Raw genomic sequence first — 26,894 nt, 5'->3', positions numbered from 1 at the left:
TAATTTTTTTGTTGTTGCAATATAAACTAAACTTAATTCTCTCTTTGGTTGCTGAGAAAAGCTAGAAAAAGATGTGAAATTAGATTTTTAATCTTAAAATTTTTTATCATTTGAGTTTTGGAAAAACCAAAAACTCCATTCAACTTCCTTTTCTTCAAGCTTTTTGCTTATTAGTTGTGTTAACTCTTTCAACTACTAAATCCCTGTGATACCCTGATCCTTCAATTTCACCCAACTTGCTCATGTTGATGTGACATGGGTGTGGGTATGGGATCCTTGTTGGACACTCTTATTTTACTTTAGGTGTAGCTGTTTGTTTTTTCATTAATAGTCTGTTATTCTTTCAACTTTCTTAGTAAATTACATAAGAGAAAAAGAAGAGTTAGTTGAAAAGTGAATTTTGTAAGAATATTTTTGGATAAGAAGACAAAAAGGGTTGGAGAGATATTTTCAATTTATTTTTAATTGATTTTTCTTTTATTGTGCCGTATCCCAACACCTGTACCCATTTTTATTTATTTATTTTTTATTTTTTATTTTTTATTTTTTATTTTTATCCTTTTTAGTCGAGTTCCCATATTGTAAAATTTGAGTTGTGAAGGATCAGGCACATACCTCTTCCAACTCGCATATCCAAACCTGTGCAACATAGCTAAATCCTGAAGAAAGCATGTGGGGAGCAGGGTAGGGAAAAAAAGGATTAGAGAGAAACGATGAGAGGTTTTAAAAAGGATATGCTAGCTTCCAATTTATTTTAGTTAATTTTTTCTTCTATTATGATGTATTCCAGCACCTGTACGTGTTTTTGGATCCTTTTTAACCGAGTCCCTGTATCGTAAAATTTGAAGTTGTGAAGGATCAGAGACTTAGATGCACACTACAACTGATGGTTATACTCAAACCCATGCAAAATAGCTAAATCCTCCCAAAAAAAGCATGGGAGCAAGGTTTTTTTTGGTGGTGGGGGACTGTTTTTTTTTCAGCAATCAAAGGGAGCATAAAACATCTAAGCTTAATTGAATTTTGTTCTAAAATTTGTTCATTTGTTTATTATTTATTTAATGGATGACTTCCTTCGGTATATGAAAATTTGTTCATTTATAGCTTGCATTTGCATTTTCAGTTATTGTTGTATTGGTGCAATTGATTTCATTGTAAAATCTTATTTTTGCATTTGGTTCATTTGCTTTTCTACACCTGGGGAGTGGTGATTTAACTCTTTATTCTTTGCAGACTGAATGGACCAGAGAAGAAGATGAGAAACTACTTCATCTTGCCAAGCTCATGCCAACACAATGGAGAACAATTGCTCCCATTGTTGGACGTACTCCTTCTCAGTGCCTTGAGCGTTATGAAAAGCTCCTTGATGCAGCCTGTGTCAAGGATGAGAACTACGAACCCGGAGATGACCCGCGTAAACTGCGTCCTGGAGAGATTGACCCAAACCCAGAATCAAAGCCTGCCCGTCCAGATCCTGTTGATATGGATGAGGATGAGAAGGAAATGCTTTCAGAAGCTCGAGCTCGGTTAGCCAACACGAGAGGTAAGAAGGCCAAAAGAAAAGCTAGAGAAAAGCAGCTTGAAGAAGCCAGGAGGCTCGCGTCTTTGCAGAAAAGGAGAGAACTTAAGGCTGCTGGAATTGATGGTAGACATCGTAAGAGGAAAAGGAAAGGAATAGATTACAATGCGGAAATCCCCTTTGAGAAGAAGCCACCTCCAGGCTTTTTTGATGTCACTGATGAAGAAAGGCTAGTTGAGCAGCCCAAGTTTCCTACCACCATTGAAGAACTTGAAGGCAAAAGAAGGGTTGATGTAGAAGCACAATTAAGAAAGCAGGATGTTGCAAAGAATAAAATTGCACAAAGACAAGATGCCCCATCAGCTATATTGCAAGCCAATAAGATGAATGACCCAGAAACAGTTAGGAAAAGGTCAAAACTGATGCTTCCTGCCCCACAGATTTCAGACCATGAGTTAGAGGAAATTGCAAAGATGGGTTATGCTAGCGATCTTCTTGCTGGGAACGAGGAGCTCACAGAAGGGAGTGGGGCAACACGTGCTCTTCTTGCAAATTATTCCCAGACACCACGACAGGGGATGACTCCTTTACGAACCCCACAAAGAACACCAGCTGGTAAGGGTGATGCTATCATGATGGAAGCAGAAAACTTAGCTAGATTGAGAGAATCACAGACACCATTATTAGGAGGAGAAAATCCTGAGTTGCACCCTTCAGATTTTTCAGGGGTCACCCCCAAAAGAAGGGACATCCAAACGCCAAATCTAATGCTGACTCCTTCTGCGACTCCTGGAGGTGTGGGCTCGACTCCTGGAGGTGTGGGCTCGACTCCTAGAATTAGCATGACTCCATCAAGGGATGCCCATTCTTTTGGTATAACCCCAAAAGGAACTCCCATTAGAGATGAGCTCCACATTAATGAAGATATGGATATGCATGATAGTGCAAAACTTGAGCTCCGGAGGCAGGCTGATCTAAGAAGGAACTTACGTTCTGGTTTAGGCAGTCTTCCACAGCCCAAGAATGAGTACCAAGTAGTTATCCAACCTATTCCAGAAGATAATGAAGAACCAGAGGAGAAGATAGAAGAAGATATGTCTGATAGGCTAGCTAGAGAAAGGGCTGAGGAGGAAGCCAGGCAGCAGGCATTACTTAGGAAGAGATCAAAAGTACTGCAGAGAGAGCTCCCTAGACCTCCTGTTGCTTCATTAGACCTCATTAGAAATTCTCTGATGAGGGCTGATGAAGACAAGAGTTCCTTTGTTCCTCCTACGTTGATTGAGCAGGCTGATGAAATGATAAGAAAGGAGCTGCTTGGCTTACTTGAGCATGATAATGCAAAGTATCCACTTGATGAAAAAACAGAGAAGGAGAAAAAGAAAGGAGGCAAGCGCTCTGCAAATGGAAAATCTGCTGGTTCTGTCTCTGACATAGAAGATTTTGAAGAAGCTGAACTAAAAGAGGTATATGCTATGTTGCAACTCTATTTAAATTAAGTCTTTTGTTGGTTTCTTTACTGCTTCTATCATCATATAACTTTTATCACATTTTTTCTTGTTGTGGTTAGTATCTAAGCATCATGGTGAAATTAATAATGATATTAACATAGAATAGGTGATCTACCTTTTTTCTTTTGTTAATGACCCTGGAATTATGTCTTTAATGAATGATAATTGTTTTTGTGTTTGTTTTTTGTTTCATGGCACCCTTCTAGGTGAGACTCATAGAAGGTATTAGTGAGACTCAGGTTTCTCTTTCTCTTCTTTCTTTCTCTTGTTTTTCTGAGACTCTAAGGTTTAATTTTATCACTCTCCTCTTTCTCTTCTCTATCCTTTTTTCTTGTTTCACTTTCTTTCCACTGCTACAACTTTACTTCTTAATAACCCGCTAGGGCGGCCTAGTTGGTTAGGATAAACACTGGGAAGTGTGGTCCTAGTAAGTGGTACATGGTTCTGGGTTCAAATCCTACCACTGATGATACCTTAAATTTACCCGATGCTGGTTGTTACGGGGCGGGGTTAGCATCCCGAGGTTTGGGTCCCTATGGAGAGTCCTAAATCCTGGGTTCGAAACTTTACTTCTTAATTCCCCTCCTTACATTATAAAAGAGTGACTGTGTAACCCACCTTATTTGATCATGGAGCATCCACCTTAAGGCTACCCAAATCAGGACTGTTAAACGAAATCTTAACAAATGAATAAAGTTTCATTTATTGCTATGTCTAACTTGATTAAAAGTTCTTTACTTGTATATGATTATTCAAGCATCCTGCATGAGTAGGTAAATAAATTGTCAAATGGCTTAGAGTGTGCTTGACAATGATTGTGGGAAGTGTTTTTAGTCTTTCTAATACTTGGAAAATGTTTATTTTTCAAGTATTAGAAATGCTAGAAACACTTCTTAAAATCACTGCTAAACGCATTCTTAATATCATTTGAAGTTGTGTCTTTTGGTTTTAGTTTTCAACTCATTTTGCTGAAATTTCCTCCAAATATCGGTTCTCTTCAATTGATAATGTTCTAAAGGGGAATGCTTTGCGATCTTTTTGTATAAGGAATGTTGAGTTGTTTTTCTTTGTTTTGTCTCTTCTAGTACCCTTTGGAGAAGGCTTCTCTACCTCTAAGTTTGATTAGATTTTGTTCATTTGTAAAAGGATTTTTCATCCTTAACTTTTACTTTTAATCCATTTTAATGAATATGTTTTTTTTTTAAATAAAAAAATAATATTTCTAAAATGGATTAAGCTCTCGACTTGGTTGTAGTATCATGTGAAGGTGCAACTCATTGTTTTAGATTCAACATAGCCTCTAAAATTAATGCCAAAAGCATTGGTTTTCTTAGTATGATAATATTTTCAACTCTTAAGAATAAAATATTTGCAAGGTAGCGTACATACATACATACATACTTAAAAAAAAGACTTGGAAAGTTGCTTCTATATACTTGTGGTTTGGAAAGTTGCTCCTTTATACTTGTTCTAGACTTTGTGGAGGGAGAGAATTAGTCTAAAAGCAAGAATCCTATTTCAATTGATTTTCAGTTAAAGCCTTACAATCACCTTAGAGCTAGGAAGTCTTGTTTCTTTTCCAACAGGTGTTACTTGGAACTCTTGAATGCCACTGAAGGTGGGTTTTTTTTTTGGCTTGGGAAGCTATTTGGAATAAGGTTTTAATTTTGAATCATTTTTAAAGGAGAGGCCTCGAATCATCTTCAGAGGAGAGGGTGGTCTTTGGTGAACAAATGTTTCCTTTGTCACTTGGAGGAAGAATCCATTGATCACATCCTTATTCACTATGTCAAAACAAGGGTTTTATGGAATTTATTGTTTTCCTTGTTTGGTGGCTCATGGATGCTTTCTCTTTAGTTAGAGAAACACTTTTGCTATACCAAGGCTCTTTTGTGGGTAAAAAAAGGAAAAGAGTGTGGATAGCTGCTCCTTTATGCTTATTTTAGGCAATTTGGATTTGTCCAAATTGAGCCGCATTTTGTTCGAAGGCTCAAACAATGTTTTCTTTGTAATCTTTGGGCTTGGTTTAGGTTGTTTTTAGCTTTAGGTCCTTGTTCTACTGTAGATTTTGTTGATTTGGTTGGGTTCATATTGAGGGGGTGTCGTTTTTTGTTGTCTCTCCCTCCTTTGGGTGGCATCTTTAGGTGTCCATTGTATACTACCTGTGTACTCTGGGGCGCTTTTTAGGTGTTTCTTTCTTTTCAATATATTCCTTTACCACAAAAAAAAAAAAAAAAAGTGGTCAGCCAAGTCATCATCTTGCTTGCGAAGGTAGCAGCCATTAACTAAAGACCATCCACTTGCAAATATAGAAACTTATCTTAGAAGTGACCTTGGAATGCCAAACTGCTTTAGCTGGAAATAAAGAAGACTCCCTTGTAAAAAAATTGTAGTAGGATCCAATAGAGAAAGAGCCATTCTTGGTTAAATTCCACACAAGCTTATCCTCCAATTCATTTGCTGCTGACAGGGACTCAGCAGCTGTAACAAAGAGTCCACTAAAATCTCATCCCAGTTAAAGAAGTTCCTTCTATACTCCAATCCCAACATTTAGTAACTGGGGCTTCTTTTTGAGCTGCTATGCTATATGCTTTGGGGAAGCAATCTTTCATCGGTCTACTTTCACACCAAAGGTCATACCAAATCTCATCTTGTTACAATTTCCAATCAAGTAGCTCATCCTTGCAAAAAAATCTTCACCTTCCTTATGGCTTTCCACAAACTCAACCCATAGATAGCTCTACTCTCTCTAAAATGCCAACCTCCTTTGACTTCCCCCATGCTTACCCACAATCACTTTTCTCTCCAAAAATTATCTCTCTCATTCGCAAATCTTTAGACCACTTCACAGCAAGGCCTTGTTGAACGGCCCAAGACTCCTAATTTGAACACATAATACCCCACCTTACTAAATGGATCTTAGTATTAAATTTTGAGTATGTACAAGAAAATACAAAGAGAATGGTAAGGACGTTGAAGGTCTCTATGGAGAGGAAGACCTTCTTGGTTAAGTTCGAAGGTGAGGCCGGTGGAAAATGGTGCTCGCTTACAGAGCACAGTAGAGGCTCGGTTTTTGCCTTAGGCTTTGAGAAGGAAGAGGTTGGTTGGTTGATAGAACATTTGACGAAGGCCATGGAGATGAAGAACCACATGGGTTTCAACAGAAAATTCAGAGGAAAAACCAGAGTCCATTTAATGGAGGTTTGCTTCGACAATCATGGTAGGTTTATAAGGCTCTCAGAGTTTTCTTCCAACAGAAAGTCAACTTTTCTGGTAATACCTGAGGGAGAGAATGGTTGGGGATGGGGACATCTAACGATTGCGTTGTCTTCAATGTTGGTGGTCCCCTCCTCGAGTATTGTTTAAAAGGGAAGGTAGAGCAGGGAAGAAGGGACTTTTCACAAACATGTGGGTCCTTTGTACCGGTCCTTCGCGAATGTAGTTAGAGAAGGACCCAGGAGAGGAGGCCTTGTTCCAGTCGGGAGATGGATGAGAGCTGTGGTGTGCGAATGCCATGTTGGTTTTGTTAACTGAGTTGAGATCGGCCGGGCTCTGGCGAAAAGATTAGGGCATAAAGGTCTGGTGACTATCGTCCCCTTCTCCGGTGGAAAATGATTATTTTTTGTAGAAGCCATAGAGGAAGCTTTATCACTCCACGATTTAAGGTTTATCAGGATTAAGAGTGGGCTTACAGTCTTGTTGAGAAGATGGTCGCCAAAGGAAAATTTAGAAGTAGTGGGGAAATTCAAAGGAGGTTGGATAGAATTACGGGGTTTGCCATTTCATTTATGGTCTGAGGTACATTTGAAGAAAATAATGGAGCAGTGAGGGACGGTGACAGAGATCGATTGGCAAACGTTGAAACTGTTCGATCTTTGCAAGGCAAGGGTGAGAGTTGTCATGAAGGAACTGTCAGTTCTCTCAGCTTTGATCGAGGTGTTAGATGGGGGATGAGAGTTCACAATTTCAGTTGCAATGGTTGGAGAGGAAGACGTTAGACGAGGCAGAGAAATGGGTGAGTCAACTCGGCAGGAGTTTGAGCCTCACTCGTGGATAGGTGGCAGAAAGAGGGTTGAGGAGGCTAGTTCAACGGCTGTAGGTAGGTCTATTGAGGGGGCGGTTGGCAGAATGAAGAAAGGAAGAGTTAGTCAAATGGTTGAAATTGCTCCTGTGGGGACACGTGGCAAGAGAGGACCTACAGTGGGGAACAATTGGTCCCAACCTTCCTCGTCTTTCAGTTTGAATTCAAATAACCTGAGAAATGGGTTTGCCGGGCTAAAGCAGGATGGAGAAGTATGGGCTGGAGGGGACAAAGCCCAATCAACTGGTGAGAAAGGGCTTCAGGTCTCCAAACAAGTGAGAAGGGCCCATTCTTCTCTTAAGCCCAAACCACAGATTGAAGTAGACTTGGGCTGGAAGAGGGGAGAGTCTTTAAAAGGCCCGTTTCCGAAGACGGGCCAAGAATTGGGAGGTAAGCAGCCCAGCTTTGTGAAGGGCTCTTTACGCAGAGATGACCCCTCTGCAAAAGGAAAGGAGAAGGTAGGCTCTGAGGTTTCTGAAGCTCAACTGAGGGGTTCCACGTTGAAGTGTGGTTCAAAGAAGTTGTGGAATGTTCTGTTCCCTCCAAGTTCTGGATGCCGACAAGGGGGTCGAAACCGAAGCGAGCCTCTAACGCTTGAGAGATTGTTGTCATTTTGCGATGCTCTTCCAAAGGAAGATGCTTTCCAAGCGGGAACACAGTTGGAACGAAGCTTTAGTGCGAGTCCAATCAATTTTTGTCGTTCGTTAAGGTTTCGAAAAGGTGTTCCGGGGAAGGAACTTCGCCGACGAGAGGAGACGCGGATGATCATCAAAGGTCTCATCTTAAGGCTCCTTTTCTTTCAAAGGGGAAGGAGAAAATGCGCAAATTCTCTGAAGGTGAAGACAAAGCAGGTTTAAAAGGTTTCGTGGGTTTTCCTCATCGTGGCTCATCAGTCACGGTTTTTCCTTCTTATCCAGTAACCAGAGAAAAAGGGCTCAACTCTGTGGGGTCTTGTGGAGTGATGGTAGTGGAAAACTTTGAGGTATCTTCTTATCGACATTCCCAGTCATCTCTATCATTTCTTTCTCCTCCCTCTGGCTTGGCTCTTCCACACCTAAGTCCTTTTGTTCCTGTTCTTCCCAATTCAGCCTTTAAGTCTCAGTATCCTACGAAACCTCGAGTTATATCTGAAATTTTTTTTAAAAAAAATGACGATGAGGCTTTTTGTCATGGGTTTGTTGGCAATCCTAACCGAGATGGTGTGGAGTCCCAGTTAGTTAGTCTGAACCAATTGTTCGTGAGTTTTAAATCTCTTAAGACCAAGCCCAGCACGCCTCTTAGGGCCCCTTACTTGGTTACGGTTAGCCAGGGTGAAACGGAGTTCTCCCCCGATGGGTGAGTTCCAAATAGAAGGCCTTTCCCCCAGCAAAATGGCTAAAGTCTGTGAGGTCTTAAGCTCTCTGGACATTAAGGTGTATTCAAGGCGGAAGAACGGATTTTTTACAGTTAATTGAGAACTGTTGTTTGGTTTGGAGGTTTAGGGTCGGTGAGGTGTTTTTATGAAAATCATCAGTTGGAATACTAGGGGTTTGGGGTCTAGGAAAAAACAAAGGGTGGTTAAGGATTTTTTGCTGCTCGAGAATCCGGATGTTGTGATGTTTCAGGAAACAAAAAGAGAGGTGTGTGACAGAAAATTTGTAGGTAGTGTTTGATTGGTTAGGAATAAGGAGTGGGCTGCTCTTCCGGCGTGCGGGGCTTCAGGAGGGATTTTGATTATTTGAGACTCAAAGAAATTGAGCAATGAGGAGGTGGTAATTAGATCTTTTTTTGTCTTAATCAAATTTGTGTTGGATGGTTGCGGACCCTTGTGGCTGTCTGCAGTTTATGGCCCAAATAGTCCCTTACTTAGGAAGGATTTTTGGGTGGAGTTGTTAAGACATTTTTGGCCTTTCTTTTCCTTTATGGCGTGTGGGTGGTGATTTTAATGTTATAAGGAGAAGTTCAGAAAAATTGGGTGGCTCTAGGTTTACTTCTAACATGAGGGTTTTTGATGGTTTTATAAGAGATTGTGAATTACTTGACCCTCCCTTATAGAACGCCTCTTTCACTTAGTCAAACATGCAAGAGTCACCGGTGTGCAAGAGATTGGATCGGTTTCTTTATTCAAATGAGTGGGAACTTTTCTTCCCTCAAAGCCTTTAAGAAGTTCTTCCTAGATGGACATCAGATCATTGGCCGATTGTTTTGGATACCAATCCTTTCAAGTGGGGCCCAACACCTTTTAGGTTTGAGAATATGTGGCTGCAACATCCAAGTTTCAAAGAGTGCTTTAATAGTTGGTGGAGAGAATTTGATGGAAATGGTTGGGAAGGCCATAAGTTTATGAGGAAGTTACAATTTGTTAAGGCAAAATTGAAAGATTGGAATAAGAATTCTTTTGGAACGCTAAAGGAAAGGAAAAAAAGCATCTTGGATGAAATAGCTAACATTGATGCCATTGAGCAAGAAGGGGTTCTCTCTTCTGATCTTTCTGCTCAAAGAGTTTTAAGAAAAGGGGAGTTAGAGGAACTAATTTTGAGGGAAGAAATTCATTGGAGACAAAAAGCTAAGGTGAAATGGGTTAAAGACGGGGATTGCAATTCAAAGTTTTTTCACAAAGTGGCTAATGACAGACGAAATAGGAATTTCATCAAGTTTTTGGAGAATGAAAGAGGTTTGGTGTTGGATACTTCCGAGAGCATCACAGAGGAGATCCTTCTATATTTTAAAAAGCTCTACTCGAGTTTGCCTGGAGAGTCTTGGAGAGTAGAAGACATAGATTGCTCCCCTATCTCAGAAGAGAGTGCTTCTAGGCTGGATTCCCCTTTCTCCGAAGAAGAGATCTTTAATGCCATTTTTCAGTTAGATAGGGATAAGGCGTCGGGGCCTGATGGTTTTACCATTGCAGTGCTTCATGATTGTTGGGATGTGATCAAGGAAGACTTAGTGAGGGTGTTTGCAGAGTTTCACAGTAGCGGGATTATTAATCAAAGCACTAATGCCTCCTTCATAGTTCTTTTGTCCAAAAAAAGCCAGACAAAGAAGATTTCAAATTTTAGACCTATTAGCTTGATCACTTGTCTTGATAAGGCAATAGTCAAAGTTCTATCAGGGCGATTAAGAGGAGTACTACATGAAACTATCCATTCTACTCAAGGTGCTTTTGTTCAAGGGAGACAAATTTTGGACGTAGTTCTTATAGCCAATGAGATAGTGGATGAGAAAAGACGATCAAGGGAGGAAGGAATTGTCTTCAAAATTGACTTTGAAAAGGCTTATGACCATGTGAATTGGGATTTTTTGGATCATGTGTTGGAGAAGAAGGGGTTTAGTCTTAAATGGAGGAATCGGATGAGAGGTTGTCTGTCTTCGGTCTCTTATGCTATTCTAGTGAATGGAAATGTTAAAAGGTGGGTCAAGGCATCTAGAGGACTAAGGCAAGGTGACCCTTTTTCGCTTTTTCTATTCACTATTGTCGCAGATGTGTTGAGCAGAATGATGTTGAGAGATGAGGAAAGGAGTATGTTGGAGGGTTTCAGGGTAGGTAGGAATAGAACAAGGGTGTCCCATTTGCAATTCGCAGATGATACCATTTTTTTTTCCAATTCTTGTGCGGAAGAACTGCAAACTCTTAAGAGTTTATTGTTAGTGTTTAGACAAATTTTTGGGCTTAAGGTCAATCTCGACAAGAGTAAGCTTTTTGGCATCAACCTTGATCAGAATCATCTCTCTAGGTTAGCCTTGTTGCTTGATTGCAAGGCTTTTAATTGGCCTATACTCTACCTGGGTCTACCTTTGGGAGGGAATCCAATTGCTTGCGGATTCTGGGATCCAGTGATTGAGAGAATCTCTAGGAGATTAGACAGGTGGCAAAAGTCTTACTTATCTTTCGGTGGTAGGATAACTCTTATCCACTCATGCCTTTCTCACATTCCTAGCTACTTTCTATCCCTGTTTAAGATTCCCGCTTTAATGGCTGCAAAAATTGAGAGATTGCAAAGGGATTTCCTTTGGTCAGGGGTTGGGGAAGGTAAAAGAGATCATCTTGCTAGTTGGGACGTAGTGTGTAAACCGAGGGCAAAAGGGGGATTGGGGTTTGGGAAGATTTCTTTAAGAAATCTCGCTCTTTTAGGGAAGTGGTTGTGGAGGTATCCTAGGGAGAGTACAACTCTGTGGCATCAGGTCATTCTAAGCATTTATGAGATACATTCAAATGGTTGGGATGCCAACACTTCACATTGTTGTCCTTGGAAGGCTATTGCACAAGTCTTTCAGAATTTTTCGAAGTATACTCGATTTGTGGTAGGAGATGGGGAAAGAATTCGCTTTTGGGAAGATTTGTGGTGGGGTGACCAACCTTTGAGATCACAATATCCAAGACTATTTAGAGTAGTCACGGATAAAAATATCCTTATTTCTTCAATTCTCGGTTCTGCTCGATCTTTTTCTTGGAACTTTAATTTCCGTCATAACCTTTCCGATTCAAAGATAGAAGATCTAGAATGTCTCATGCAATCTCTTGATTGTATGCATTTATCCACTTCGGCTTCAGATACGAGATCCTGATCTTTATCTTCTTTAGGATTGTTTACAGTCAAGTTTTTCTTTATAGCCTTGTTCCAAATACTTGATTTATCTTCTCTTTTTTCCCTACTAAGTTTGTATGAAATTCTCAAGTCCCTTTCAAAGTCAAATCCTTTGTTTAGTTAGTGGCACACAAGAAGGCAAATACTAATGACTTGCTACAATTGAGAAGACTTTACAAAGCTCTTAGTCCTGACATTTGCAAGTTGTGCATGAAGCAAGGAGAATCAACAGATCATCTTTTCCTACATTGTTCTTTGACGACAGGGTTGTGGCACAGATTATTTCAGCTAGCCAAGATGGATTGGGTTCCTCTGAGAAGCATTTCAGACATGATGTCCATCAATTATAAAGGTTTTGGCACTTCCAAGAGAGGGATAGTTCTGTGGCAAAATGCGTGCATCGCTTTAATTTGAGTTGTGTGGCGGGAAAGAAATGCTAGGATATTTGAGGACATAGCTAGGAATTCAGAGAATCTTTGGGATTCCATTCATTTCCTTGCTTCTCTTTGGGCTTTTTGTTCCGTGGTTTTTAAGGGCATTCCCCTTAACGTGTTACAACTAGATTGACTAGCAGTGTGTAGTTCTAACGGGATGGTCTAGCCAAGAGAGCTTGCTCGTAGTTTTCATAGTGTAGTTTCTTGTTCTTTTATTGTGTTGTTTAGTTTTATCTTTGGAGGGAGGATTCCTCATTCTTCTTTTGTACTTCTTTTTCTATCATTATTTATTATTGTTGTTTCCTATCAAAAATAAAAAAAATTGATCTTAGTATCTACAAGGCCTCCATCCAAAGAAAGTTCCCTTTGAAGCTTCTCCATTATCTTCGTTACCTTTTTAGAAATAGAGAAAATGGATAAGAAATAAATTGGTAGAAGTAACGGGAGTGCTATGCAACATAAGCTTGCATGAAGTGAGATGGAGGAGAGAGAGAGAGAGAGGGTTAGAGAGAGAAAGTTCGCGAGAGAGAGAGTTAACGGCGACGAAGGGGGAGCGACAGAACCTGCAGGGGGCGAGCGCCATGCGAGGCCCGAGAAGAAGGTTAGAAGGGGTAGTTTCGGCGTGGAATCGAAAATTTTCGAGGTCGAGGTGGAGGAGAGGAGAGACAGACTGCAAGCCACGATTGTGGAAAGAAAAGGAGGGATCTCGTCGTGGGTTAGACTAGGTCCGGTGAGCCTTGGAATAGTATTCGAGTGCCTGACTCTGAGTATCGAAAACGCAAGGATGGTGAGGTGGGTCGAGAGTGGAAGGAGAACGGGAGGGAGTATTCTCTGACGCGTGATTTTAATAGAGGGGGATGCTTTCTCCGGCTGGGGGTCGCGGATCTGGAGAGAAAGAGATTTAGCGTCTTTATTCCCAAAGGCAGAGGAACAAAGGGTGGCTGGGCTTCAATGGTGGAATTACTTCGGAGACTGGGCTGTGTAGAAGGAGGCAGTAAGAGTCAGAAGGAAGACGAGCCACGGTCGAAGCATTTTTTGGCGAAGACATATGTGGATGCGATCAAAATGGCGAATGGGAAGGAACGATCAGTAGCAAGGGTAGAGGCGTCTAAGGAGGAAGTGGGTCGGAATCTGTCCAAACTTGAACATTGCATTGTTGGGTCTTGGAACCCTAATGCAGGAAAGGGGGATGAGCTCAGAGGGTGGGGAACTAAATTAGCGAGAATCTGGAGGCTCAAAGGAAATTTAGGGCTTGCAAAATGGAGAAGGGTAAGGTTTTAATGGAGTTTGAGCTCCCGGCAGAGGCAGAGCAAGCTGCAAAGAGCGGAAGTGTGTCGGTCGGGGGGCTAATCCTCCGATTAGAGAAGTGGAGGCCGGAGTTAGGATGTCTGAGGGAAGGGATAGGTGTAGTGAAGCATGGGTGAGAGTAGTAGGCTACCTGTTTCCTTGTGGGAGCAGGGTATTCTGAGGAGGATTGGGGATGCGTGTGGGGGATTTCTCGCGATGGATAATCAAACGGTAAAAATGGAAGAATTACAGTGGGCACGTCTCCTGGTGAAGCGGAACGGTGAGGTTCGTCCTACTGAGGTGGAGATTTGGGTCGAAGGGATTGTTTTTTGATAACTCTATGGTGGGAAACCAGGCCAGTCATGAAGGTTCCGGCGACTGTAATGAAAGGGAAGGCTGTCGCGATGGGAACGGAGGCAGGGGGTGACGAGGGCGCACGCGCGAGGGTGCGCGTGAAGGGGGTGATGGAGGGCCCGAGGCTCGAGGATGTTCTGCTATTTGCTGATGGGACGCGTGGTCAGTGCAGCAGACCGGGCCAAAATTCGAACCCATCTCGGAGCAAAGATGGGCCTTCAGATAAGTCTCATGTTTCGGGTGGGCTGGACTTATTGGGCCAAGCAAGGCTAACTGGGTGGACTAAGGACCCGTCCCCTGAAACAAACTTGGCTGGGCTAGTTAAATCCGGGCCTGGGAAGCCCATGGAAATGGCATCGCCCTCAAGCCTGCTTAAAGGGGTTGGGCTGGCTCCTCAAAGCCCAGCTTCTCCAGCTAAGGCCCAGGCGGAGAAGGGCCTCTCTGATGCGGAGCGCATTCAAAGGCCGTCAAGGGGCCCAGATGCGGCTATCTCCTCCTTCTGGGTGAAGGATGGTCAGTGGGGGATCCATGGAAATGAGAATCAGTGGGGGGGGATCTCCAGGACCGACTGCGCACTGCTGGAGGAAGACGCAAGGTATGATTTTGTCCCTCCTTCCCTTGGAATGGTGGCCTTTGAACCTTCTTCCTCCTCCCTTTCTCCTTTTGGTCAGACTTCTGTGAAGAAGTCTTTCGACCGCACTGGGGCTTTTGATGATTCAACCAAAGGGGATACTCCGTGCAATGGAATTGGGATTTCAGAGCAGGATGAAGGGAAGCGGTGGGAGTTGGTAGAGATCAGTGAAGATTGTAGGGAGGATAACGGTAAGGCACTGTGCCTAGCCCGGCCATTATGTCAAGAAGAGAGAGGATGGGTGGAAGCGAGATGGGAGGATAGTGACTTGGCCAGGTTCAGTCAATTCCTTGGCTTCTCGACGGAGGGCTTGGAGAAAGACATTTTGGAGTTTATGGGGCAAAATCAGGAAAAGGAGAGAAAGAATCCATAACAAGCCATGTTGGAGAAATCGAAATTTGAAAGAGAGTTGAGAAGACTAGAATGCTCAGTCAACTATGAGGGAGGGAGGAAGAAAAGTGTACTGGGCACGGAAGAGGGTGCCAAATCTTGGAAGTCCAATGAAAATAGGCTCTTGAGTTGGAACGTGCGCGGGGTTAATGACAGCTCTAAGAGGAAAATGATCAAAGCTATAATTAGAAAACAGAAAGTGGATTTGTTCTGCATACAGGAAACGAAAATTCAGTCCATGAATGAGGGGTTGGTGAGGAGTTTGGGCTCCGGGAGGTTCTTTGGTTGGGGTGCTTTGGATGCTCAGGGAGCTGCAGGAGGGATCCTGATTTGCTGGGATAAAAGGACTCTGGAAATCATTGAGATGGAAAGGGGTCAGTTCTCAATCTCGTGCAGACTGAGGAATGTAGAAGATGGGAAGGTTTGGTCTTTTACAGGGGTGTATGGTCCATTCACAAAGATGATAGGGAGACCTTTGGGGGGAGCTTGGGGCTATAAGGGGAATCTGGGATGATCTTGGTGCGTAGGGGGAGACTTCAATGTCACTCTATCCTTGAGGAAAGGAGCAATCAGGGGAGGTTGACTGGCGCCATGAGAAGGTTTGCTCAGGTAGTGGATGAATTAGAGCTTCTGGACATTCCTATGCAAGGGGGGGTGGCTTCGTGGAGTGGGGGAAGGAATAACCAAGCTTGGGCTAGACTGGACCGATTTCTTGTGTCTCAGGACTGGATTGACTGTTTCAGTGGGGTTAGTCAGTGTAGGCTGCCCAGACCCACATCCGACCATTTCCCATTCTTCTGAATGGTGGAGGGGTCAGGAAGGGCCTTCCCCTTCAGGTTTGCGAATATGTGGCTCAAAGTGGATGGGTTTAAGGAGCTCCTTCGGGGTTGGTGGCAGGAGGCCGGGGGGAGGGGGAGGGCCAGCTTCAGATTGGCCACAAAATTGAAGTCTCTGAAGGAGAAGATAAAAATCTGGAATAGAGAGGTTTTTGGGAGGGTTGAAGTTAAAAAACCTTGCCTTGCAACAAGTAGAATTTTGGGATAGGGTGGAAAGGGATAGGGTTCTAACTGAAAGAGAGACAGAGATGAAAACAGAGGCTAAGGATGCTTTCAAAAAATGGGTGATCTTGGAAGAAACACACTGGAGGCAACTATCTAGGGAATTGTGGTTGAGGGAAGGCGATAAGAACACGGGATTCTTTCACAGGATGGCTAATGCTCATAGAAGAAATAATTCCATGGATAAGATCAGAATCAATGGGAGGTGGCTGGAGGAGGAGGGGGAGGTGAGAGAGGGGGTTGTGCATGCATTCAAGCAGCTGTTGACGGAGGAACAGTCTTGGAGAGCTGACATTGAAGGGCTGCAGCTGCAAAGATTAAGCCATGCTGAAGCTGATGGTATAGAACAGCCTTTCACTGAGTCAGAGATTCATGCGGCCTTGATGGGGATGAATGGTGATAAGGCGCCAGGCCCGGATGGGTTCATAGTGGCATTTTGGCAATCCTGTTGGGAGTTTGTGAAAGAGGAAATTGTGGAGTTCTTCCAGGAATTTTTTGAAGAAAAATCTTTTGCCAAGTGCCTTAATTCCACCTTCCTAGTCCTCATTCCTAAGAAAGGGGGGGCGGAGGACTTGGGGGATTTCAGACCAATCAGTTTAATTGGGGGTTTGTACAAGCTTTTGGCCAAAGTGCTAGCCAATAGAATCAAGGGGGTGTTAGACAAGGTGGTTTTGCCGGACCAAAACGCTTTTGTGAAGGGTAGACAGATTTTAGATGCATCACTCATAGCCAATGAGGTGACTGACCATTGGCTCAAAAGTAAGGAGAAAGGGCTGATATGTAAGCTGGACATTGAAAAAGCTTATGATAGCATGAACTGGAGCTTCCTCATGAAGGTCATGCGAAAGATGAGATTTGGGGATCGTTGGATGAAATGGATGTGGTGGTGCATTTCATCGGCAAGCTTCTCATTCTGGTGAATGGGGTGCCAGCTGGGTATTTCCCCAATTCTAGGGGGTTACGCCAAGGAGATCCACTCTCCCCCTACCTCTTTGTGTTGGGAATGGAAGTCCTAAGTGCTATGTTAAGAAGGGCTGTTGATGGGGGTTTCATCTCAGGTTGCAATATTCAAGAGAGAGGGGAATGGAAATAAATGTATCCCATCTACTATTTGCTGATGACACGATCATTTTTTGTGAAGCAAGACAAGTCACATGACCCACTAAGCTGGATTTTGATGTGGTTTGAGGCAGCCTCTGGTCTCAAAATAAACCTTAATAAAGTGAAGTAATCCCGGTTGGGGAGGTGGAAGATATAGAGATGTTGGCGGTGGAGTTAGGGTGCAAAGTGGGGACCCTCCTTCTGTCTATTTGGGGCTGCCTTTGGGAGCCAAGTACAAGGCTAGGGCTATGTGGGATGGGGTTGAGGTTAGATTGAGAAGAAGGCTTGCCTTGTGGAAAAGACAATATCTGTCAAAGGGCGGGAGGATTACCCTTATCAAAAGTACCTTGGCTAGCATGCCCATATATCAATTGTCTCTGTTTCGCATGCCTAAGCTAATTGTAAAGAGACTTGAAAAAATCCAGAGGGATTTTCTTTGGGGAGGGGGAAGTACGGAAAGAAAAATCCATCTTATCAATTGGGAGGTGGTGTGCACCCAAAGGAGAGTGGGGGTCTTGGCATTCGGAAAATTGACCTCTTGAATAAGGCCTGTTGGGGAAATGGATTTGGCGGTTTGCCTTTGAGGGAGATAGCTTCTGGAGGAAGGTGATTGGGGTGAAGTATGGCAAGTTGGGCTTTGGGTGGAAACTAAGGAGGCCCGCGGAACGTTTGGGGTGGGGGTATGGAGGGATATTCTGAAGGAGTCATCTTGGTGTTGGGAGAATATAGAGTTCAAAGTGGGCAAGGGGACTAAGGTAAGGTTCTGGACTGATCTGTGGTGCGGCAACGAGGCGTTGTCCCAAGCTTTTCCCCAGTTGTTTGCTCTGGCGGTTCACAGGTATGCTTCGGTAAATGAGATGTGGGACTCGAGCCTAGGTCAAGGAGGGTGGAACATAAGACTCTCAAGAAATTCCAATGATTGGGAATTGGACGCCTTGGGAGAGATGTTGCATTTGTTGAGGGACTTGAGGATCACTAGTGAAGAGGACGCTGTGATTTGGAAAGGAGAGGGACACAGTCGCTTTCAGATTAGAGATGCCTACAAGTCGTTGACAGGGCCTAATGACATTACCTTCCCGAAAAAAGAGTATTTGGGTGGACAAGGTTCCAACCAAAGTTGCTTTTTTCGCTTGGGAGGCTTCTTGGGAGAAGGTCCTAACTTTGGATAATCTTCAAAGACGGGGATGGCAGCTTCCAAACCGGTGTTTTTTGTGTGGTTGTGAAGAGGAATCTGTAAATCATATTCTTTTACACTGTACAGTTGTAAAGGCTCTTTGGGAGATTGCCTTGGCCTTGTTTGGGGCCAATTGGGTGTTCCTAGAGAAAGTTAAAGAGATGTTAGAAAGTTGGAGGGGCCCTTTTGTGGGGAAAAGAGGAAAAGGATTTGGACTTCCATTCCATTGTGTATTTTTTGGACGGTTTGGAAGGAGAGAAATAGATTAGCATTTAGGGGGGGATCTCTAGCTATTCAGAAATTAAAGAATTCGTTTGTTTGTAATTTGTGGAGTTGGGCTAGGGTGTATATGGGAGAGGAGTCCTCTTTGCTTTTAGGCTTTTTGGAATGGCTTGCCACTCCCTAAGGGATGGTGAGATTTGCTTTTGTTTTGGCGTAAGCTTCTATGTATACTCCCTGTATGCTTTGGGGCTTTTTGCCTAATTTTATATATATATGCGCTCATTTATCAAAAAAAAAACATAAGCTTGCATGATTTGGATGGGTACTGCCTTTTCCAAAAGGTCAACTCGCTTTTGAATCTTCCCTCAACTAAGGACCAAATTGAGGTGGGTTTGAAAGAGGCACCTAGAGGTAAGCCTAGATATTAGAGCGAGGACTCCCTGCCTTACAACCCAAATGATGGGTTATGCTTTTTGTATTCCCTACTTTCTAACTAGACTGAGCTCACTTTTCTCTAAATTGATCTTCAATGCAGACATTGCCTCAAAGCATAGTGTGTCCACCTCATTTACACTAATTGCTCTTTGTTGACCTCAAGAAACAATAAAGTGTCATCAACATAGAGAAGATGAGAAATCTTCTCTTTTTCGCTTCCCTTTCCTTCCACCTTGAAACCTGAAATAAAACCCTTATTTTCATTGCCCTTTGCATGAAACAACTTTGCACCACCTTCACCAATATAAATAGATAGGGAAAGAGGGGCTTACCTTGTTTCAATCCCCTTGAGCTCAAAAAATGCTGGTGGGAGTGCTACTTATCAACACAAAAAAGCAAATTGTATATATACAAAATATTATCCACCCTATCCATTTTTTCTTAAGAACCCATCAAAATTGAAAGTAGAGAATCCCAATTTACATGGTCATAATCTTTCTCAACATCCAACTTACAAATCATCTCAAGCTTCAAACTCTTAGATCTTGAACCACTGGCCTCATTTGCGATGGGGATTATGTCCAGAATTTGTCTTCCTTTCGTGAAAGCATTCTGTGATTGAGAAGCCACCTCTCTAATGACCTTTTGTAGTGTGTTTGCTAATGCCCTTGCCAACAACTTATTATTTTTTTTTATAAGTAAATGCAATTGAATTAAGAAAGCAAAAAAAATAAAATAAAAAATGCACCTAAAAGTATACACGATGTATGCAAGGTTAAAAGACTAAAAAAGAGAAGGAAAACACAAAACCATGACCTTACTTATATTCCAACCAATCAATGAAATCAAGTATAGACCATGAGCTAGAGCGTACATTAACCCTGACCCAATTAAAAAACATGTACAAAAACCATCGTGAAATAGCTTGGTCTGTTAGTTTGGTGTCTTCAAAGTCTCTTCTATTTCTCTCCCTCGATAAGGACCAAAATAAACACGATTGGGCTGCATTTCACGCTTTTTTCCTTTTCTTCCCAACAAAAGAGCCATGCCAACTAAGTAAGAGGTCCTTGATAGAAAAGGACATGACCCACTGAACACCAAAAAGAGTAAAGATGAGCTACCAAATCATGGTTGCCTTGGGACAGTGAAGAAGTAAATGGTTTGTTGATTCCTCTTCAGCTTTGCATATAAAGCACACCTACTTGGTAAAGACCATCCCCTTCTTTTTAGTTAATCCATATTTAGGATTCTCCCCCAAAAAGCTTCCCAAGTAAAAAAGCTAACCTTCTTCGGTACCCATGGATTCCAAACAATACTTGAAGGGAACTCTCTAGCATTGCAAGGAGCTAGGGAGGAGTAAAAGGACTTAACAATGAAGAGGTCTTTCTTTGATATCCACCAATTCATGACATCTTCATCATTCCTTCTAAGCACTTGTCCATTTAATCTTCTAAACAGAGCTTCCACATCTCTCATTTCCCAATCATTGTTGTGTTTTATGAAAATAGTTTTCCAATGACCTACTTCTCCTATTCCATCCTGCAACTAAGCAACCCAAGCTTTTCTAGAGGAGGCTAACGAGTACAAGCTTGGAAAATCCTCTTTCAAGGAATTCTCTCCACACCACTTATTCTTCTTGAACTGCACTCTTCTACCATTCCCCACCTTAAAAGCCACCCTTTTTCCAAACACCATCCACCCATTCTTGATGGCCTTCCAAAACACCAAAACACTAAAACACCAAAACACCAAAACACCAACCTCCCTCTTCCTCTCCATATTTCCCTACAATTACTTGTTTCCAAAAAGGCTCGTTCTTAGAAGTAAGCCTCTAACACCATTTTTCAAGGAGAGTCTTATTCAGTAAGGAAAGATTTCTGATGCCCAAGCCCCCATCCTTTTTCTCCATGTAAACAATAATACAATTGACCAGATGAGGCCTATTATGGAGCTCACCTCCCACTCGAAGAAAATCTCTTTGGTTCTTCTCCAACCTTAAGCACGGAGGAATGACAAACAAGGACATAAATTAGGTTGGGAGGTTAGAGAGAGTGCTCTTTACCAAAGTCAATCTCCCTCCTTTTGATAAGTATTGTCTTTTCCATAAAGTGAGTCGCTTCTAAAATCTCTCCTCCATTACATCCTAAACATGAGGGGACTTGAAAGTGGCTCCTGAAGGGAGGCCCAAATAACAAGAGGGGAGAGAACCCACATTACAACCCAACACCCTAGTTAGTTCCTCAAAATTAGGAATCTCCCCCTCAGGAATCAACTCACTTTTATGAAGATTGATCTTTAACCTGGAAACTACCTCAAACCACATGAAAGCCTAACTCAAAACCTCCAAATGCTCCCTGCATCACAAAATACTAAGGTATCATTAGCAAATAAAAGATGAGACACCACAATGCCCTCCTCTCTTCTCCCACTAGCCAAGAAGCCCTTTAGAAAACCTCCTTGCAAAGCCCTCTTTAAAATACAGGAAAGTACCTCCATTTCCAAAATGAAGAGGAAAGGAGAAAGAGGATCTCCCTGTCTTAAGCCCTAGAACTTTGAAAAAGCCGATCGAGGAAACCATTAAGAAAAATTGAGAAACGAACAGTAGAAAAACACCACCTCATCCAACTTACCCACTTAGCCCCAAACCCCATTTTTTCCATGATTGACATTAAGAAACCCCAATTCACATGATCATAAGCCTTTTTAATGTCTACCTTGCAAATAATCCCACCCTTGGAGCTTTTCAGTCTTGAGTCTAAGGCCTCATTTGCAAATAATCTCACCTACTTATGGACCTATAATCCTTCGTGTCTTCTAGTCAATCTTCTTTGAAATCAAAACCAAGAAAGCTGCATTTAAACTTCTTCCAAAAGGCCTGAATAATGAAGTTCATGTAGGAAATCCATTACCTCAGCCCAAACCACACCCCAACATTTCAGCCAAAAATCCATGGTGAAACCATTTGGCCCCATGGCATTATCCCCTCTTAAATCAGTTAGCCACTGCCAAAACTTCTTCATTGAAATAGTTTTCCAACGTTTTTTTTTTTTTTTTAATAGTATGATGTATGATGAATAATGCGTGTATACTCTTCATTTATTTATTTTTTTGTTTCTCCCGATCAGATTATATTTTTGTTAGTGTGAAGGAGTGTGCGTATGTGGTAAGGGGTGGCTTGGAGGTAGACGTTTGGGGGGTGGAGGAGAGTGGTTGGAAAGAGCAGCAATAAGTGTTAGTATTAAATATAAACTGTTGCTAAATAAAAGCAACTAAGTATACCTATGCAATAGTGCAAAAATAATTACTTATTTTATGTTGTTTTTAAATATATAACACATAATGATTGCATATTCTCTTTGTTTTTTGTTTTCGTTTTTCTTGATCAGATGGTATGTTTGTGTGTGTGGGTTGTTTTACTGTTTTATTTTATTTTTTGGGGTGGTTAGGGGGAGGGTTTTGGAAACTCATTCATGGTCTTCAAAAGTGAACTATTGTAGACAAAAGCAACTAGCTATAGCTATGCAGCAATTACTCCTAAAGCTCTTCATTAAGTTTTTGAAGAATACTTTCCCAAAAACAATGGGCATGTTGGTTCTATACCCTAAAAGTAGTTTTCTACTCACAACAATAAAAGAGAAAACACAAAAACGGTTTGCTTGTTTTGTGTTTTTATAAAACAAAGTTAAATAGATTATTTTAAAGAACTATAATTTGATCTTAGTGTGTATTTAGATGCGCTTCTTATTTCCTACTTTTAAAAATAGGAAATAGTAGTTAACTTATATACAAAATACAAAAACTCTTAGAAGCTTGCATTAAAAAAGTATTGGTTTTTAAAAACTGTTAAAAGAAAATGAGATATTAAAAATTTTTACTACCTCAAATTTTAAAATTTATCAAAGTTATTTTTAAGGATATAAAGCAAGCCTATGCTTTTTATATAAGAGTTTCTACTTTTTGTATAGAAGTTATTACTTGTTCCTACTCTTTCTCAAGTATTATTGCCATTTCTTGGAGTCCATTATAGTGATATGGTCTTTTCTTTTGGTAATGATGAAAACCACTAATGTCATTGCAAATGCATTTGACTCTTCTGCTGCTTCATCTTGAATGATCAATTGATCTCAACATTCGTACCATTAATGAACTATATTTTCCTGCATGTTATCTGTTTTGACAGTTGCGAGATTTTATTTTTGATGTGGATGATTCTTTCAAACGTGTTTGTTTGCATTGCATATGCAAGCAGTTGAATGACCAAATTCTTTTTGGTAGGCTGACAATTTGATAAAGGAAGAAGTTCAGTTTCTCCGTGTGGCAATGGGACATGATAACGAATCACTTGATGAATTTGTTGAGGCACACAAAACATGCTTAAATGACCTGATGTACTTCCCTACTCGTGATGCTTATGGTCTGTCAAGTGTTGCTGGAAACATGGAGAAACTTGCAGCCCTGCAGAACGAATTTGACAATGTGAAAAAGAGGATGGAGGATGATACTAAGAAGGCACAACGCCTTGAGCAGAAGATAAAACTTCTTACGCATGGTTATCAGGTAAGCTGCTAATTTTGGTGACTCCTTAAGATTATTTCTCTATTTTGCAATCATTGTCAGCTCCTCATATGTCACCACACATTCTACCATAGGTGCACTTTTTCTCTTGATAGGCAAAGAAGTTTATAGATGTGACACCAAATAAAAGGGGGCACATCTCTGGTACATGGGATATGGAGGGATTACCTGAAGCAAAAGAAGAAAATTTCAAACAAATGCCTTTAACCAACCCACCCAATCAATAACATCTGGAAAAGACCTTCCCTCACAGACTTCCTTGATGACCCAAACAGGGGAACCTATTTTCAGTTCAATTCTGATTACCCTATGTCTTCAAAGATTCTTACAACAAAACGAGGCTAACTGAGGCTGATTTCCACATTTTACTCTTCATCTTACCAACCAAACTGCCTTGCCAACTCTGGTAAGCATATTTTCATATGCTCAAGCAGCACCTAGGAAACTAAGGTTAGAAAACAGGTTCAGAAACTGTGATCACTCTACAATGAATGAGACGGTGATTGATTGATTCTTCCTTTTTGCACATGCAGCACCAATTGATTGGAATCCTACCTTTATGTTTAAATTGGTCAACAGTCAGAATCTTCCTCAAAGAGTGTCCAGTGCAAAAATAACCTTCCTTGGAAGGAACATTGCAGCCCTATAGGGCCCATACCACCTGTAATGGGAATTTCTATTCCGAAAAAATAAATCATAAATGAAGTAACAGGTTCAAGTTCCCATTCATGAGAATCTCTTAAGAATCTAAGGTTCAACTCTCTTTACAGCCCATTTTTGCTCCAGTTTGGATAACATTGCCATGCTTATCTTATTATTCTTTCCAATGCCTTATCCAATTGCCAACCCCTTTCAGGTTTTTTTTTTTTTTTACGTTAGGAGGTTTCTAAAAGCACCATTGTTTTTTGAGGTGTGCGTTAAATGCAATATCAAGCAAGTATTGGTGCTTGGTACCATAAATTTATAATTTGTGAACCATTTGACTTGAATGATCAGATGCGGGCTGGAAAACTGTGGACACAAATTGAGGCAACTTTCAAACAGATGGACACTGCTGGAACAGAACTTGAGTGTTTCCAAGCTTTGCAAAAACAAGAGCAACTAGCAGCATCACACAGGATCAATGGTCTTTGGGAGGAAGTTCAGAAGCAGAAGGAGCTTGAACAGACTTTACAGAGTCGCTATGGGGATCTTATTGCAGAGCAGGAAAGAATCCAATCTCTCATTGATGAATACAGAGTACAAGCAAAAATTCAAGAAGAAATTGCGGCAAAGAATCGTGCTCTTGAGGTGGCTGAGGCTGAAACGTGTCAAATGGATGTGGAAAATCCTGAGCCTGCAGCTGCAGATGAGCTTGGGAACTCTGTGCAAGTTGATCCATCTCATGGTGGATTGCCAGACCAGAAAATGGATTCCAGCCAAGAAGAATATCATACAAGCCCAAAACATGATGCTGATGCTGATGCAGATGCAGCTAATCATATTACTGTGGCTGGCTTGGAAACTCCTGATGCTGTAGCCGCCTCAGATGTGCTTGGAAATTCCTTTCCAGCTGATCCATCTCATGATGAAATGCCAGGCCAGAAACCGGATGCTGCTGAAGGGGAAGCTCATGCATCCCCAAATCCTGATGTGAATGTTGGTGCAGAAAATGAAACAATTGTACCAGACACAGAAACTGCTGAGCCTGTATGCCCATCAGATGAGCTTGGAAAATCTATGCCAGTTGGCTCATCTCGTGATGGAACTCCAAATGATCAAATGGGTGCTGTCCAAGCAGAAGCTTATGCAAGTACAAAACTTGATGGGGATGTTGGTGCAGAGGCCCAAGATGGTGGAGGATCGTAGTTTATTGTAGGTGGAGAGCCAAGTTTCTGTATTGCACTTGAGATATCAAATGATCGGATATGTTGGATTGCAAGTTGGAAGATCGATTGTTGGTATTGTGTTTTAGGTATCCAGTGGACTAGATGGGGATGGGGAGTCTGGAAGTTTTGCTGTGGCCGAGGTTTGTCCCTCATTATTTGTTGAATCTAATCTCCTAAAGATACATATATATATTTATGGATTATATAGCAGGTCTAAGAAACTTGAAAAACAAAAAAAAAAAAAAAAGGGGAAAAAGAGACGGAATCGGAAATGAGTTTGGATTTGTACTAAGCATGTACTTCATGTGAGCAGGTCTTGTCCTTTAGCTTTTTGGTTTTTGGTTTTTGCTTTGGTGAGAAACTTGGACAATAATTCAGCTATTTGTTTGTGCCTGAGTTTTATTTTAAGGAAACTTGATGGAATTCACCAGAAAATTTTAATGCTTCACTGTATAGGGTAGTAGTGCTTATGTTGTGTGCTAAGTGGTAAGTGCTAACTGCTAAGCAAAGCTGGTGGTTTTTGCCATGTACTGATGTTTGTATTCAGCATTATATTGTAGTCAATTACATACTCAATTTCAATTGGGACCCTACTGTGAATCAGATGCTAATTACTTACAACTTTAATCTTTTCTTTTTTTCTTTTTAAAAAAAAGTTATTCTTGTTACTATTATTATTGTTAGTTTGTGGAACTCATTGTGTAGTTGGAATATTTGCTTGATATTCTGTGACAAAAATTGAAAAGTATGATGAAGTGTTGTGACCTTCTTCAGCTACACAAGACAAGAGAGCTCTCTCTTTCTCCCTCCTTTACCACGATTGATGGAAAATGACTTGTGTGATGGGTAGCGTCTCTTGTTGAAAGAATCTTCATATGGAGAATCCTAAAAAGCCTAGACCCCACTCTCTTTCAAGTTTCATCATTATTCGAAGACAGAATCCTAAAACAGTAGACTTCGGATCTAAATATATTTGAATAATATTATTTTCCGATGCACACATCATGCAGGTTTCACCCACGCTAATATCATACGCTCATATACACAGAGGATTAGAAGAAGGTTGAAAATTGTTGTTTGTATTTGCTAAATATTATTAGTAAATACCTCTAACCTTTGCAATGGATTATTGAAAAAAAAATGATTAAGAATTAAAAAAATACTGTGGGACCCACAGACAAAGATTGTATGCATCCTAGTATCCTACATAGACTTGAGTCATCATCCTAATCGTATGACTCATATAGATGTTGTAAAGTTAGGAATTCTATCAACACTCACCTTATCATTCATTCGTTATCCATCACAATCCTGCGTACCCAATTGATTCTGACCCCAAAAGGGGCACCATTTATATACCATGCTTCTTTTCTTCTTTACTATTTTTTATATGTAGATTGATAAATAAATATAATATTTTTGAAATATTTATAAAATGATATTTTATTTCAAATATAAATGATGCCACAACATCTTTTTTACCGTTATATTTTCTCTTTTCTTTTCAATTTCTTACCAAAATTTTAAAAACGTTAATTTTTTTAAATTTTTATTCTTTTTTTTTAAATAAAAAAATATTATTCAAATATGTTTTTAGATTTGATTTCTATTTCCTTAAAAAATAAAAATTATACATATATCATGTAAATATTCGTAAAAAAAAATCATTTTACTATTTAAATATTAACCATA

The 26,894-nt window shown here is 41.0% G+C and overlaps 1 protein-coding gene across 1 annotated transcript in view; it reads left to right on the top strand.

The window, feature by feature from the left end:
* LOC117931415 (cell division cycle 5-like protein) overlaps positions 1-25,820 on the top strand; it is a 30,866-nt gene extending 5,046 nt beyond the window's left edge. The window contains exons 3-5 of the mRNA XM_034852408.1: positions 1,234-2,982; positions 23,035-23,316; positions 24,331-25,820. Coding sequence (XP_034708299.1) covers positions 1,234-2,982; positions 23,035-23,316; positions 24,331-25,182 — 2,883 coding nt within the window. The 3' untranslated portion in view covers positions 25,183-25,820. The remainder of the gene's footprint in view (positions 1-1,233; positions 2,983-23,034; positions 23,317-24,330) is intronic.
* Positions 25,821-26,894: the final 1,074 nt, after the last annotated feature.

This window comes from Vitis riparia, chromosome 14 (genome assembly GCF_004353265.1).
Source record: "Vitis riparia cultivar Riparia Gloire de Montpellier isolate 1030 chromosome 14, EGFV_Vit.rip_1.0, whole genome shotgun sequence".
NCBI classification, from domain to species: Eukaryota; Viridiplantae; Streptophyta; class Magnoliopsida; order Vitales; family Vitaceae; genus Vitis; species Vitis riparia.
The sequence above is the reverse complement of the archived record's forward strand: the minus strand, read 5'-3'. Positions and strand labels throughout refer to the sequence as shown.